Here is a 16,213-nt window from a genome sequence, read left to right as displayed (position 1 = left end):
GCAGGCAGCAATGGTTGTGATAAACATTTGGTTGTTGACCTTTAGTGTCAGCGGAGGTTTTAAGCTGCAACAGACCAATGAGGAATTGGCCTAATGCACCATATAGACACATTACCGTATAATAGTTAATATCATCTTAAACATATACAATCCTTGCTCCTACATCCTCAGATTTGCCCATTGATACTTCTTAGTTATTGGCCAATTCAGTCATTTTCTCTTGCAGAAGAAATTTTAATTATCCAAGAAATTCACAGCAGTCTATTATACTTTCTTTATACAGCAGTGACCAGATAAGAACATTTTTATAGGCTTTACTTGACAAATAGACACTAAAGCCTTTGTTTGTTTGCAATAGTTAATAAAAATACAGTCTGTGAAACAGCCACACATTCCCACATCCACATCAGTAACAGTATTGGTCATATGCACCAGTTTACCTGCATCAAACTGAAGACCAGAGTTTATATGACCCTCTAGGGTTATTAGAGATATTCTGCTAACTGGTTTATTCATTGCAATAGGATACTTGACCACGGGATATAAAAGGTGAATATAAACAGTGAAACCTGAAGACCAGAGTGTCATCAAGAGCCACATTGTACTCTGTGTCTGAATACAGCCATTGATAGGCTCCTGCTTTGTTCTACTGTTCCTGTTTGTCTTGTTTCCAGGACAGCAGGCGGCTCTGTAGACAGTTTAGAACCTGAGGGTCACAAAGTGCAAAGAGTCCAAGCATCTGATGCTCTTGGTTTTTATTGTTAGAATTAACATTATCCTGTAGTTATCTGCAGTCGGACGGAACCCGCAATTAAAACCGCCTGAAACAAATGATCACAGTCAGAGGTCCAAGAACATTATCTGTTTTGGATCCTTGGTAAACAAATTATAAATGTATCTGACACTTTAAAAAAACAAATGTCAAAAGGCTTACAAAGGTACATTATCTACCAAATTTTCTGAAAACATATTCCGCTTTCACCTTTTTTATCACGGCACTTCTTCACTTGACCTTTTTCAAATTGTCATCGAGAAACGACTTGCATATTTTCTAAAGCTCTGTAGGTCAGGTTTAAGAAAACACATTTTTTTGAAGAGCAGTGACCTGTTAACATGGTACATATGAAATAATGTTTGAAACATTGTGAAGCATATTGGTTAAATAGGTCTAATGTTCCACACTTGTTTTTCCCACAGGGGTGATGTGGTTCTCGACGCAGGAGAGAAGTACAGCTTTAATGAAGATGGCTCTGAAATTACAATAATGGATGTTACCAAGCTGGATGAAGGAGACTACACATGCATTGCCAAGAACAAGGCTGGGGAAAGTGAGCAGGAGCTCAGTCTCAGAGTGTTTGGTAAGGAGACACATTTTATATACACACATGAATTAAAGTGTTAATATGAAATGCTCCGAGTGTGTGGGAATGAAATATAAGAGTATGTAGGTGGGTGAAGAACTATTGTATGGTTTTGTGTCTTGTTTTCTAGGGGATACAAGATGAGGTGTTGATTCAGTGTGGGTTGTGAACGTTTCATGTAAGGATGGTGTTTAAGGATTTGGAGAATGAACTCAGCTGAACTCTTTGAATTCTGTATTTTTCTTCTTTTTCTTAGTATTTTCCCTCTTGGTTGTTGCTGCCTTTTTTTTGTAACATAGAGAGACGACTGTAATTTCAGTTAAAATCACAGTATTGGTTCATGTAGACATGAGAGTTAATTTTACATTGAAATAGCTTGTGAACTTCATTTTTCTAAACAAACGAAATTACCAAAGCCTGGTTCTTTGGATCTCAATGGATGAACAATCTCCATGAATTTACTGAAGACAGCGTTCAAAGCACATTGTTTAGCTCTTTAGCAACATGTCCCTCATTACTGGGAGGATTTTCTTGCACTCACAAAGCTCTGGTTTTCTTACATCAAAGTGGAAAACGCTGTGCTCCCATATTCTGAATTTGAAAGAGTTCTTTAATGGTACCTGTCAATACCAAGTCTGACTGGAGATTCATATTCTTCCAGTACAACTGCACAGTGCACACAAGGCTGTAAAGCCCCATTTAATTTAACTATAAATTTAAAATCTGAGTTTCATTCAGATAGTGTGAGTGTGTTTTAATCCTTGCTCATTTCAAACCAGTGAGAAGATCACAGATGGAAACTGAAATAAAGAGATCTCTCATGTGAAATAGCCTAAACGGGTCTAGGTTTTCTGTGTTTGTGTGATGTTCGAATCTAATTGAGAATATCGACTTTCAGAGCATTTAAATAGGGCAACACTGAAATTAGTAAAGCAAACTGCCTGAGAGCTCAATACCTCTGAAGTCAGAATATATGATCTGCTTCAATACCTTTGTAGAAACGTACGTGAGTGTCGGAGATATAGCTGCAGGTTTACACAGGAGTTATTTATCTTTTCTCTTTGTCTCCAGCATGAACAGAATAGGTAGATATGTAGCCAGCAGCAGAAACCTTTAGAGACACTCTGCACCTGCAAAATACAGAATACTTCACTTGCTGACACACATTACTGTGGATACTGTTATTGACTATGTTTACATGGACGGCAATATTCCCATTATTGACTTTATCCTAAGTAAGATATTGTTTCGATTATGATGTTTATATGAGTTGCTAAAGAATATTCCATTAATATATAGTCTGGTTATGACTTTGTGCAGTTGGTAACTGACGTACATGTCGATGTTGCAGTATGCTGTGAAAGCTCCAATAACCGCTGCATGTTCAAATCGTTGATTCAGAAATCACAAAAAGACAAGACAGACTGTCCTTTGTTTATTTAACAATTATTGGCTGAGATAACAGCATTTTAATTCAAGGCTGCAGTTGTTTTCTTGTGCTGAAAATTGTCTTCACTATATTGAAGTGACCTGCGTGGAGCTAACCCATAGCCTAATCCATGCATTTCATCCGACATGGGGGGGCATGGAATAGATGTGAGGGTAATGCACATCCTTAAGCTGCAGAAGAGGCACTTCAATTTGCCTTGCTCTACTCATGTCACAGTTGGGGCCCCCTGCTGTGCTTTCAGGTTAGCTCAGGTGATCTGTAACAGAGACAGTTTGCCTAAATGTAAACAAAAAGGACGAACGGCTCCTTTGAGATAGGCAAAATAAATTATAACAGGAATTTTACAACTGCTGGGACTAGGGAAGCTTAAATACAGTTTTGCTGCCAAGAAAATCCCCATAACCTGTCAAGCTACTGATCCTCATCCTCTCTTTCAAACTAATTCCAAATCCACGGAGTTGCAATTGTATCTGTGCTGTCAAACCACTTGCCTGCTCTTGATATGCATGTGTGGCTGCAATGACTGTGTGTGTGTGTTTTACAGTCAAACCCAGGATCACATTCATCGTGAACCAGAGCACGTCAGAGATGGAGGAGCAGGTAACTTTGACTTGTGAGGCTTCAGGTGATCCAACTCCCACCATCAACTGGAGCTATGGCGAGCGCGCCTTCACCGAAGGAGAACAGGTGAAATAATATATACAGTGGATGACAGCAGTCGCTAAATGACTAAATCCTGGGTACTCAGTTCTGGTCCTTAAGGGCTGATTACCTGCCACCACCTTTCCTTTTAAAGTAAATGAAACACAACTAGGATAAAGTAGACAGATACTGTCTGTGTCCCAGTTGCACACTTTACATGAATTCTAACCACTTTGTAAGTGGATTAATATTACTTGCTCTTTGTAATACCTCCAAATTGAAAATTAGTGCTGTATCTCTGAATCTGCACTTCTGAACCAGTTTCTTTGCATTGAATTAAATTTAAATTTTCCTATAGTTAACTCTATGAGACTTTAGTCTGTCATGTGGAATTGGGACACGGTGACTGGTAACCACCTGAGAGGAACACAACCCAGCGTGTGTCAGGGAGAAGAATTGAACACCTTTAACCTGAATTCTAGAGGTATATTGATCATGTGCAGGTAGGGAACCCCTGCAGTTTCATTATGAAACACCCACAGCAAGGTTTATGTACTGCTGTTTATTTTCCCTAAATTACCAGCTCCTTCGAGACGGCCCAATGGATTTCCTGTAATTTGACTTGAGTTTTTTTTCCGAATGTCAAGAAAATCTGCATCAGAAACCCAATTATAACATTCCCAAAATAAGCATGTAATTGAAAGCATAATAATTAATCTTCGTCTGCTTCTTATTGTATTTGCTCGAATGAGCACTTGAATGCTCAAGTGTTAGTCACGCATTTTTCAATCACTATTGCCATTATTCTGCTCATACCAGTGATTGAAAAGTTTTTATATTAAAATTTTATAATTTTAATCAGATGTCCTGCTACCACCTCATATATTTGTTTTGGCAAAGCATTGGGTTAGAGCTGGCTTTTTTATTTTCCATTACATCCTTGATTCCCCTGTATGTTCTCTTGGTAATATCCTCGACAATATTCCATGAGCAAACCCTCAAAATCAGTCAATACGTGATTGGTATTCTTGAACATCTACTGCCCACATGGCCTGTTCCTTCAAGGCCTTGGAGTCTTGCTACAGTTGACAGGTAATAAGAGGGAAAATGCTTCAGAGATAAACTGTAGCTCATGGAGGAATTCTGGTGCCAGTCCATTACATGCGCTACATTTTCTTCCTACAGGCACATCTAAACAGGATCTATCAGGTATGAAATCTGCGTGGCACAGAAATGTACTGGAGTAGTGTTGCAAAGTATGCCTCCATATTTGACAATCCCCCCCCCCCCCCACTGAAATAAAGTAATCCCTTTTTATTGAAAAATTCCCAGCTGTTTCTTGAAAACCCCAAGGAATGATCTTATCAGAGTTCATGAAATTGATTCGACTATTGCATGCTTCCCAAACAGAGCCTGAAAACTTCACTGATCTTGTGACACAAAGTGTGTAGAGCTATGTATCTCATGAGATCAGATGAATATTTGGTTAATAACATAATGGAGAAACACCATTTCTGTGTCGCTGTCGCCTGATCATTTCAAACTTTCCATCACAGCATGAGGGTGTCGGGACTCAAGCCCAGCTCAGTGTGTCTGTCATCTCCATACTACTTTAGATCGTCTAACATTTATGTCGGTATCACCTGAAAATTGAGGCTAGTAGTGATCCACCTGAAATCTTTTGAGTATCTCACACTCAACCCCTGCAGACAAGATATATGAAATGTGAGTGTTAGACACATAATGATCACAGAGGTGGTCGGTGGAGAAGTGGATAAACTGACATGGATTCGAGCAGAACACAGGCACTGTGCTCTGTGAGGCACAGCAATATGAACCTTTTACACATTCTATCACCTGTCAAACTTACAGGGCTGAATGTTTGATATTCAAAATTAGATTTTGAGTGGAGCCTCACAAGCGCAAATAACGCTACCACCACATGAAGCACGTCATGACTCCGTACACAGCAGCAGTTCACACCTCAGACCTGTTATCCAGTGTAGAGGAGAAGCACCTGGCAAAGCTGCTGTACCTCAACCTCCTCTTGTCTCCGGGACAGGTCGGCTTTGTTTGTGGTCTTGAAGCTGTCAAAGTGAACGAGGAGAAACTTATCAGAGCAGAGCCGTGTGTGAACACAGCTCTACATCCTACAATTTCACCATTACATGTCATAATGGATAATTTTACTGAAGTTTTAAGGACTGACGGCATTTGAGGGCTGAAGAAATAAATCATATTTTTCTTATAAATAACAAACAGGCAGCAACAGTTTGCATCACCGACCAGTTCTCTTCACTGTGTGGTCACTGACGTGTGGAACCATGGCGTGTCACATGACACGTCATGACGCCCATCTGTGCTGTGGTGGCAGTGTGCTTTGCGCTCTAGTCTGCAGTACGATGCATTATCTCTTCAAAGAAATGATTAGCAGCCTCACTTAATCACTGTGGAGTAAGAGTAGATACAGTTTTCTTTTAGAGTTCGGGTTATCAGCAGGGGAAATGATTTCCATGGTGGGGGCTCTAATGGTTGCATGAGGAAATGGCTGCTAATTGTTTAATTGTCTTGTTCAGTTTGTCCGTTTGAAGTCTGTCTGCCATGCTTTCTGTAATCATCACAACAGCTGTATTTCATCTGGAATGGGTGTGACAAGTGAGACAACATTCATTTGGGGTGGACATGTTTAATTGAACCAAAAAAAACTGCAGCTGTTAATTTGTTCGTAGAAACTTAAAAGGACGGAAAGGGCAACGTGTTCTCATTAATATATGAATATGAGTTTTTTGTATTGGTCATGAAACCAGTACAGATCTGAACTGTGCCTTTTTAGATGTGTGGTGATGACGAATAGCCAGAATTAATTAGCAGTTTATTTAAATGTGTTTTCAGTTCTTTGGCTCCTTAGTCAGTCAGACACTCATTTTTCTCATCTGTACAGCTCTGGTTATTATTAATTAATTAATTCATATACATTCAGTACATATTTTACCTTATTCATGCATAACCCAGCAAGAGACAGTGAATATTTGTTCAACAGTTTTTGCATATTTGTTGTTATGGTTGTCCTCCTTCGTTAAAATCTTTAAAACTAGAATCTAGCAAGGGAGGACCTTAAAAAACGATCCACAACACAATGTGGAGCACCATGCAAAGACATTGTTTCATAATGCGAGTGGGCAAAAGCTCCACAAGGTATTTTTAAGCATTTACACTTTCAACTTTCAACATCTCAAGTAGACCCTTAGTAGGACGACTATTAAAATTAGAAGTAAAAGTAATAGAGATGGTCATGGTTTTATATATATTCACTTTTCACATGAGAACTATATTATTGATGCTGTAGCAGACGGAGGCGTCATGATAGTGAATAACTGTATAATATGTGAGCATAAAGATCTTCCAAACCCTGTTGACTACTACTGGTGATATTCAGCTATTTATCTATTCAAATCTTGGTCTCGCTTTGTTTGACTCTCTTTCCATTTTCATTGTGCTTTGGGGTTTTAAAGGTTAACACAAGAAGAAACTCTTTCATTCTGAAGATTGTGAATAAAATCTTCAGGGTTGGCAGACAAAATAATTGTTCGACAACCGTGAGTTAAGAGATGCACAATGTGAGGATTAAAGGAGATTACTGTATCATACAAAAGAGCCGCAGTGGGTCTATACATAAAGAATAAAAAGGATAAAAAGAGCAAGTTAAAAGAGATATTGTACACTTGTGGTTTTATACCTGCATAGAGTTCAAATTGCAACTATTATGAGAATAGTTTGTTTTGTTTATATCCCAATGAAAGTATGTCACTGCTCAAAAAAACACTTAAATCGCACATTAGATCGTGAATAACTAATTATTAAAGTTGAAAATCTTTACCAATGTACATTGTATAATTTGTTGAGAACAACATCATCAACCCATTGAGGCCTGGATTCAAAACCACACCGAAGATCAAAGTTTAAAAAATATAATCATAGGCTGATCCAACGTTCGTGAATTCCATCACAGCAGCTCAAAATGTGACTCAGCAGTGTTACGACTTGTTAAACCCTATGAGACAAATTGTGATTTGTGAATATGGCCTAGACAAATAAAATTGGATTGATTGTGTGTATGGCCTCCACGTGCCTGTATGCACACCTGACAACGTCTGGGCAGGCTCCTGATGAGTCTGTGGATGGTGTCCTTGGGGATCTGGATCAGGGCATCAGTGAGCTCCTGCACAGTCTGTGGTGGGACCTGGCGGCGTCGGATACACCGAGACATTACATCCCGTAGTTGCTAAATCGGATTTAGGTCAGGGGAACGTGACAGCCAGTCAATGGCATCAATGTCTCCGTCATCCAAGAACTGCCTACACACTCCGTCCACATGAGGCCGGGCATTGTCCTGCAGCAGGAGGAACCCAGGGCCCACTGTCGCTCTGAAGATTTCCTCCTGGTACCCAACAGCAGTCAGGGTACCATTGGCTATGACATGGAGGTCTGTGCGACCCTCCAAGGATATGCCTCCCCAGACCATCACTGACCCACCGCCAAACCGGTCCTGCTGGATAATGTTACCAGCAGCATAACATTCACCACATGTGCTCAGTGTGAACCTCCTCTCATCTGTGAAGAGGACGGGGCACCAGTGGCAGATCTGCCAATCCTGGTGTTCTCTGGCGAATGCCATGCTCTTGGGACTGTGCTTGGAGGCACAGCAAACCTTCTTGAGACATCCTGGACGGGCTGGCCTACCTGTGTAAGCTGATTGGGCTGCAGGTCCCACCTCATGCTACCAGTAGTGACAAGGACACCAGCAGAACACAATACTAGAGAATAATTAGTCAGGAAGGAGAGAGCTATTGTCTGTGGCCACCACATGTACAGTAAATCCATTCCCTTTTGGGGGTTTTCTTGCTTTTGCCTCCATTGCACCTGATGTCACTTTCATTTGCACCAAAACAGGTGAAATTTTTTAAAACTAATCAACTTCTCATGTGGTATTTGGTCGTCTCGTTCTTTAAAATGTCTCCACTGTGAGTGGCTATAGATAAATGTGTTGGTTTAATGAATGAAAATGGAAATTAAGCTTTTTTCCATATTTTGTACATTATCTACATAATTGACGTTCTGCTTATTTGAATACACATTAAATATTCTGCTTGATGCTGGAAGGTTTTAAGCTGCAAGTATCCAGAAATATTTTGAACCATAGAATGAAGTTATAATCAAATGAAACTGTAAAACTCTTTTAGTTAAAAGCTCTTAAGACTTGCTGAAACAACCAGACTTTGAATCGGAAATTAAACAAACGTCATGATTGTTTCGCTTGGTATGAGATCCTTAAAGAAAAAATGTGTATACCATTGTGTGGCGGACGTGTATAAGAGCATCTGGAACAGAGGAAGCTTTAAACATTGCTCGTCAGTGCAGAGAGGAGCTTTGTTTTCTCCAAACACAAAAGGCTCCTCATTTATAACGGCACACCTGCTGGCTCAGTAGTAGGAGTGATGTCAGTGATTTTTTTTTCTCCTACATGCTTGTCAGTTTTCACTGGTGCACTGGCAGAATTTACTTGGCTCAGCAGTTAATGACATGGGACGCTCACGATATGCGAACTCATCAGTTTCAGTCAGGCGTCACCCAGTGAATAAAACAGCCCGGGTTCAGTACATTTATGTGTGTAGGGTACTCGTGTTAGTATGTCTCTTCTCTCTGCCCTCCTCACGCTGACATCACATTTCATGTCAGAACAAAGAGCAAGGATAATTCTCTCTGTAAGGAAATAACAATGGGCTGGGAAAGATCCCAAGGGAACCGTCACCATATTGCTGTGCACGTTCGCTCGAGGAGCTGATTATGTCGCGGTGTCTTCTCTTGCTCGCTCGCATCTGCTGCTGTTCGATGTCCTTTTGTCTTAAACAAACACCTGTCATCGATCGGACGGCGACGGTTGTCAGCTCGCTCGCTGCAGACGAGTGTGTGGATGAGGGTGGCGATGTTACACACCATTAGGCTGCCTGTTTTAATTGGGCTACCACTCTTTCTCAGCACGGTGGTGATATGCAGCCAACTGCTGTTTGTAATGATGCACGGTGCACAGCAGTGTGTTTTGCTGTGACAGTAGAGGACTAACAGTGCTCCTGAGGACATAGTGAAATTCGACTCATACTTCGATATGAAGAGGTTACCAAGTTTTTTTCTCACCTCCCGCATCGGTGATCGTTTGTCAGTGATCGTTTGTCAGTGATATTAACCACTTGAATTCAAACACACCATGGGTTTTGTGTTATTTATAAGCCCCCAGTATTGATTATGAGAGGATAATACTGGGGCTTGATGTTTTGCCCTTCAATTATTCCAGCAGATTGCTTTCTTGACATTTTCTTGCTGTTGCACCTGATGAAATAGCTGTTTATCATTTTGCTTGTTACGCCTCAGTACTTTTTCGCTATGTGGGCCATCACATCTCATTGTCATGCTTAACATTTTCTCGTCAGCATCATAAAATCTATAGAGCATGCTTTCCAAATAGCTTTTTGTCTTGTGGAGTTGGGCTCTTCAGTGTCACTGTGATTTAACTTGACATAGCATGTTGTCTAGTACAGTGCAAATATCTGTAATTCAGCGGTTTGATTTGATCTGTCATGATATCAAGTGATGCTATATTCAGCAGACTATTTGTCTTTATTCAGTAGAGTGAGAGAGACTGTATGTGATTTTATGTCCTGAGTCAGTCTCAATAACTAAAAATAAAGCTGTAGCACAAATAGTGTTAATATCATACACTGTACATAAAGATGGACACCATGACCCCTCTCCAATCGCTCCCTGGTGGCCAGCTGCAGTATAGGTCATAAACCCTGCCTCTTCCATGTTAGTGGATGGGACATGGACCAGAGAAAATGTTCTCAAGAAATGGTCACTGTCATTTTAGGTAGTTCCTATCACACTGATGTATGTTCAAGTATGTTTAAGTGTGGTTTTATTTAGTTATACAAAACGGGGTGAAACACCACGATTGACAGCTGAGACTGACTCACGATTGGTCGAGCATGTGTGTTGGCGGATCACAACACCGCGGCTCATTCCCCCCGATCGGCTTCTTTTCTGGGGACAAGTGGAGACATGTCATCTATCTTTACATTCAGTCTATGCTTAACATTCAAAGCAGGATATGTGACTTGTTAAATTACTCTACAACATACAGTATATCACCTGGACGCAAAGATTAATTTCAAGAAGAGCTGCTCCATTGAAAAACATTTCATATCTAGAAACCTGGCAAGTGTTGTTTCAGTGACATTTTTTATATGCCCAAATAAAGACAACAGTCTGAGAGTAAATTATCTGCTATTGGCAGTTTGGTACTTATCTTCTCGTTATTGCTTCAAGCCTCACGAATAGATTGTGAGTCGATAATTGCTGCACGACTTTTACAAAACAGGCCAACATATCTCTGTTGTTGCCGTGTAATGGAGTCGCCTCCTCTGATAAACCAATAACCTTCTTATCTGTCAGCATTTGCGCTATCGTAAATGCCTTTTAGGCTTTTAGAAAGCAGCGTTTGTTCGAGTCTGTAGTACTAATAAAAAAACACACACCATAAAATTATCTTCAAAACTTTTGTCACATAATAGGTTTCTCCAGAAGGCAAATCCAAAGCATAGCTGTTATTATATCTGTGGACCTTTAGCGAAATCAGACATTCAGCTCAGGTTCTGTGAAAGCACAGGAAATAAACTTTGGACACTTAATACTTGCATGCAATGTGCAGCATCCCAGCTTTACCTGGATAAGGATTACTTTCTAAGAATTGCTTTTGCCTTGTGTTTGTTGTTCTGTCTCTGTCCTCCGCAGGCATCATGGACTCGGCCTGAGCATCACAAGGTATTCTAAATGCATGACTTTTTCCCTACACCCATCCATCTTTCATGTCAGGGGAGTCTAATTCAATTCTGGATGGATGCAGATCAAATTTCTTGATCAAAGAAGGGTCAGGGAGAGAATAAACCCTGGGAGCAATGCAGAAGCCAAACAGGCCAGAGCAAATCTGTCTGTTTGTTTTACTTGTTTGTTTTCTATATAAACTTAAAATGCAGAAGCGCATTTCAGACGGTGTCGGGTTTTTTCCACAGATATTTAACCAAGCCTGTGAGAACACAAGTCATTAAAGGACAATCAGAATTTTTAAAAAAATATTCTATAGATTCAAAACACGACTCTGAAATCTGTTTTTTAGTTGAAACACTTTCCAGATCTCCATTTCCCCCCCCCCTACATGTCCAGACTGCCAATTCTTGATCATATTTTTGATCGATTGTTGGACCAAAGACGACTGAATATGTATATAAAAGAAAATGAAAGATGCCTTTGTGCAGCAGCCCAGATTATCAGAGCCAGGCACTTTTCCTGAAAGAAAGTAAAAAATTGGCAAAAGACATAAACACATAAACCTTTCTCCCATTTTCTTCACTCACACAAAATGTGTTTTACATATGTGAGAAAATTGGTGAGAAAAACCACTTCTTGCCTAATGTTTGTGGCAATTGCACTGTACTAGAGGACAGAGCTGTTACAGATTCCTTTTCTGGCTTTCAGATAAACAGAAATTTGTGCTCTCACAAAGTATGCCATCAACGTTTTATTGTTATTTATACATTTGTACCACATGATATGAATATGTATTTTTGGACCATTTGGTTCCACAAATAGCCTTTCTATTTTACTTTCAAATTGCAGGAAGCATAGCACTTAATCTAAATTGGTCTTTTCCTTCTGCTCATTTCTGTAAAAATATTGAGAATGCTATATTTTCTTTCATTCAAGAATACGAAGCTCCAAAAAGCTCAAACCAGTGCATCCTAGTTACTTAAGTTTCTCGTTTTTTAAGAAGGATAAAGATAATCCAAAGCAAGCACCAATTTTCCCTAATCCTGGAACACTGATAGTTTAAAAATGCATTATGCTGTCCTTTTTATTTTTACGAACTGTATTTTATTAAGCTGTTTCACAAATTACATCTCGACAGCACACATGCAGCCCATTTGTAGCTTTGGTTGTGAGTGTTCTGGTCAACATTAATGGATTGGGTATAGTAATAATCTTCAGGAGCATGAGGTCTTGTGACGAGCTACAGAAGGGGAGGTATGTTCCCTCTGTACGTGCTCCTGTTCCAGCTGTGTCTCTGTCTCCTCTGCTGATGAAGCTGTTTGAAAGCTCAGGCGTCACTGTGGTTTGATTTATTGGAGGAGCTTATGCCTGAAAGTCTTTTTTTCGTTCTTCCCCTGTCCTCCTGGTGTTTTATTCCAGGTTTTCAAATAGACGTGGAAAGTGGTTTTACACCTATTCGTTATAGGTAGTAAAACCAAAAATTATGACCAAGAAAAGGTTTCATAAAGAAAGCCACCGCGGTGCATTATGCATTAACTCTGAAAACTATAGTTATGAAACATTAATGACTCCCAATATTAAATTGCAGAAAACACATCATTTTCCTCTGGTGGATAATGATATTCATTACAGGCCTCATATAAGGAGTACGTGGCTGCAGCCCCTGAGAAACTGGTGACACTTTGATTTCTCTCAGAACGTACGAGCACAAAATAAAAAAGAATCAATGTTGAGGTGACTAACAATGACACAGTGGTCGCACAGTGTGGCATGTTGCACAGATGCAGGAGTCAGGAGTTGAGAGGGAACATTTTCTGCACAGGGGTCAGAATAAAAGGTTAGTGTGTTATGTAAGTGTCTCCCTGGTCCTGCTACCCGCTATGCATAATGAATGGCCCAGACATGCTTTGTCTATTGAATTTGAATACAAACCAACGAGGGTTTCTCTAACATGGCCGCCCAGACCGGGCCCTAATTCAATATGTGTAAAAGCATCCGTGCCATTGTTTCTCCTGTAGCTTGGATCAAAGCCATGAATGCAACCAAAAGGGAGACTGAGATATTCAGCTCTGCGGCATCGTGTTCAAGGAACCATTCACAAAAACACAAAAGCTTACTGTATTGAAACACTTGCATGTCCCAAATCCATAAATTAAATTTAATCTGTTGAAGAATTACTGAGACCTTGATGTACTGTTTTTATCTAAATGACAGTTGAGATTGTCTGTGTCATTGGCAGCATAAACAAACAGTTGGGTTGAAGTTCACACAAGTCTTTTATGAGGGGAAACGAATGTTTACAGTCTGTATAAGAAAACATTTCAATCGACTAGATTTAATCTTTAAAAGAAACATTTCCAGCACTAGGATAATACTATCTGGAACTTGATACCTCCACAGTTTAGTGTCACACGACAACAACAGTCACAACAACACAGAGCTGTCGACCTTGGCTGGGAAGCTACTTAATGGTTGGATGTTGTAGCTGTGCCTATCAAGTTAATGAAACCAGGTATCTTGAGAGCAGGAAGGTCATTTACTCATCTCATTAGCCAGCTGTCAGTTGTTATTCACCAGGTTTCAAACGCTATCTAACCTGGCATGTGTCCTTCAACACTGAAAGTGGGACACATGCTCAATGTGGGTTCAGAGAGATGCAAGCTAATAGAAAAACAAAAAATACACACCACAAGGAATCCACTTAGAATGTTATTTTACAAAAAATGTGTGCAATGACACTAGGTCATAAGTGTCTGACACTATAGAAGTGTTAGTGTGTGAGGCTAATGCTCCGTCTAGTGGCATGCATCAACATATTTCACAAGTTGGTAAGCCCTCGTGTGAAAAGCTCTCAATGGTTTCTAGTGCCTCCTGTCATGAATTATTGATAAGCTCCCCTGTACTGTCAACTGTGTCCTTATGTTTCCACGTCTTTACAGAGCAGAATGTGCCCATTTCATTAATGTAATGTCTGTTCTGCTCATTAAAGTCCCGCTTATTTCTCAGGTCGCACATCTCTCTGCTCAAATGGGCTCCGTTGATGTAAATGTGCAATATGGCTGTTGGAAATAACTGATGCGAATGGTTTGTTTTCCTAAACAAAACCCATTTCTTTTCTCATTTAGAGTCTGGATGGGAATGTGGTGGTGAGGAGTGACGCTCGTGTGTCCTCCCTCACTCTGAAGTACGTGAAGTATACGGATGCCGGCTCGTACCTCTGCACAGCAACCAGTGCCATTGGAGAGGATGGTCAGTCGGCATACCTGGAGGTCCGCTGTAAGTATTTCCTTCATCCTCAATAGAAGTGTCTAAGAAAATAAGAAAATAAGATGTTACATCTACAAAATAACCATTTGCTGATCATATAAAGCTCTTAAATTCTCTTTTATTCACGTAGCACTATTTCCAGGTACTGTTAAAACCCCAAAATAAAAAAACAGTTTTGTCAGAAAGTTGGTATCAAGTGTATTTTCTTTGTTTCCTAGATGCCCCTAAAATACATGGTGAAGTGGCAGTGTATACCTGGGAGGGGAATGCAGTGAATATCAGCTGTGAGGTCAAAGCTCATCCCAGTGATGCGTCTATTGTTTGGCTGAGAGACCGACTGCAGCTGCCCAACTCGAACACCACCAACATTAAGATCTTCAGGACTCCATCAGTCAGCTTCCTGCAGGTACAAATCCATATGTCCGGCCATGATTTACTCTTTGTGAAAATAAATCTACACACATACTCGTAGGGTCCTTCATTGCGTACCCCCCCCACACACACACACAACCCTTGTGTCATCAAGATTTAATGAACATAGGCTTGAAGTGAAGGGTTTTCTTTCGGCTCCATTGTGTTAAAAAATCAGATGAATAATTCAGCGCTGGGGAAGCTCACAGCAACAAAAATAGGCTACGCTAATGGACAAATAAAAAGGTCACCTTCAGAGCGATCGACACACAGGTTCGGTTCATCTGTTTTGGTCCACTGCCCTTCATTTATTTGCTTCTTTTTTCTCCATTTTCCTCCTCCAGATAACCCCAGAGTCTGAAAATGACTTTGGGAGCTATAACTGCTCCGCCTCTAATGAGATGGGCACAGAGTCCAAGGAGTTCCTGCTCATTCAGGCCGGTCAGTGATGTTACTGCATTTTACAAGTTTGTGCCTTGTTTTTCAGGTCATGGTCAAATGTTGAAGTATATTTACTGTGATGTAAAGGGATTGCTAATAGGAACAATTTGTCTGCAGGATGTGCATTGTCAAAAATTTTTTTAAATCCTGGTTATTTGGGATAAATCAATTTCTTGTTTTTCTGGCCAAAGCTTAAAGAGCAGATTTTTCACCCATGATCAAAACACCCAGCACAGTGTGAGATTACACGGACCAGTTTGTTTCTATGGTTGATACATTTAGATAAAAAGCCAATCAAACCAATATCACATAATTTAACGTTACTTCTCTGTGGCTGTTTAAAAACACACCAGATCTAAGCCTTTTAGTTCATACAGGGCTCAGAATCATTATACAGTATTTTCTTGTGCACTAGTATTAACTCTGTCAGCTATTTTTAGATTTAATCTTAGTCCTGAGATAAAAAAAAAAAGAAAAGAAAAGCCCATGACAGTTTTAGTCATATTCAGCCGGCCTCACCTTTTAATTCAGGGAATACAAGTTCAGTTGAATAAAACCTCTTTTCACACAAAGGTAGTCACCTAACAGACTTTATTCCAAAACATCCCTCTACATTTTTAACTGTGAATTCTAATAATAGAGAGGTTGCAGTAAACAGTCAGAGACCCATTAAAACAAGCCAAGACCTGAAATGTGTCAGTACGGTTGTTTAGTACACCAAAACAAACAAAGCTGACTGGACTCTTGAGTTAAAGTGAGACAT

At 40.0% G+C, this 16,213-nt stretch overlaps 1 protein-coding gene across 12 annotated transcripts in view; it reads left to right on the top strand.

The window, feature by feature from the left end:
- The window catches only part of ncam1b (neural cell adhesion molecule 1b), a 71,098-nt gene that overhangs the window by 38,294 nt on the left and 16,591 nt on the right, over positions 1-16,213 (top strand). For 5 of the 12 annotated variants that reach the window (XM_034605439.1, XM_034605437.1, XM_034605440.1 and 2 more), the window contains exons 7-13: positions 1,198-1,358; positions 3,356-3,498; positions 4,639-4,662; positions 11,299-11,328; positions 14,457-14,607; positions 14,817-15,004; positions 15,354-15,450. In XM_034605439.1, the coding sequence (XP_034461330.1) occupies positions 1,198-1,358; positions 3,356-3,498; positions 4,639-4,662; positions 11,299-11,328; positions 14,457-14,607; positions 14,817-15,004; positions 15,354-15,450 (794 nt within the window). The remainder of the gene's footprint in view (positions 1-1,197; positions 1,359-3,355; positions 3,499-4,638; positions 4,663-11,298; positions 11,329-14,456; positions 14,608-14,816; positions 15,005-15,353; positions 15,451-16,213) is intronic. The other 7 variants (XM_034605447.1, XM_034605446.1, XM_034605443.1 and 4 more) reach the window with 2 other exon arrangements.

Source organism: Hippoglossus hippoglossus, chromosome 13 (assembly GCF_009819705.1).
Source record: "Hippoglossus hippoglossus isolate fHipHip1 chromosome 13, fHipHip1.pri, whole genome shotgun sequence".
In the NCBI taxonomy this organism is placed as follows: domain Eukaryota; kingdom Metazoa; phylum Chordata; class Actinopteri; order Pleuronectiformes; family Pleuronectidae; genus Hippoglossus; species Hippoglossus hippoglossus.
This window is presented reverse-complemented; position numbering and strand designations above follow the sequence as displayed.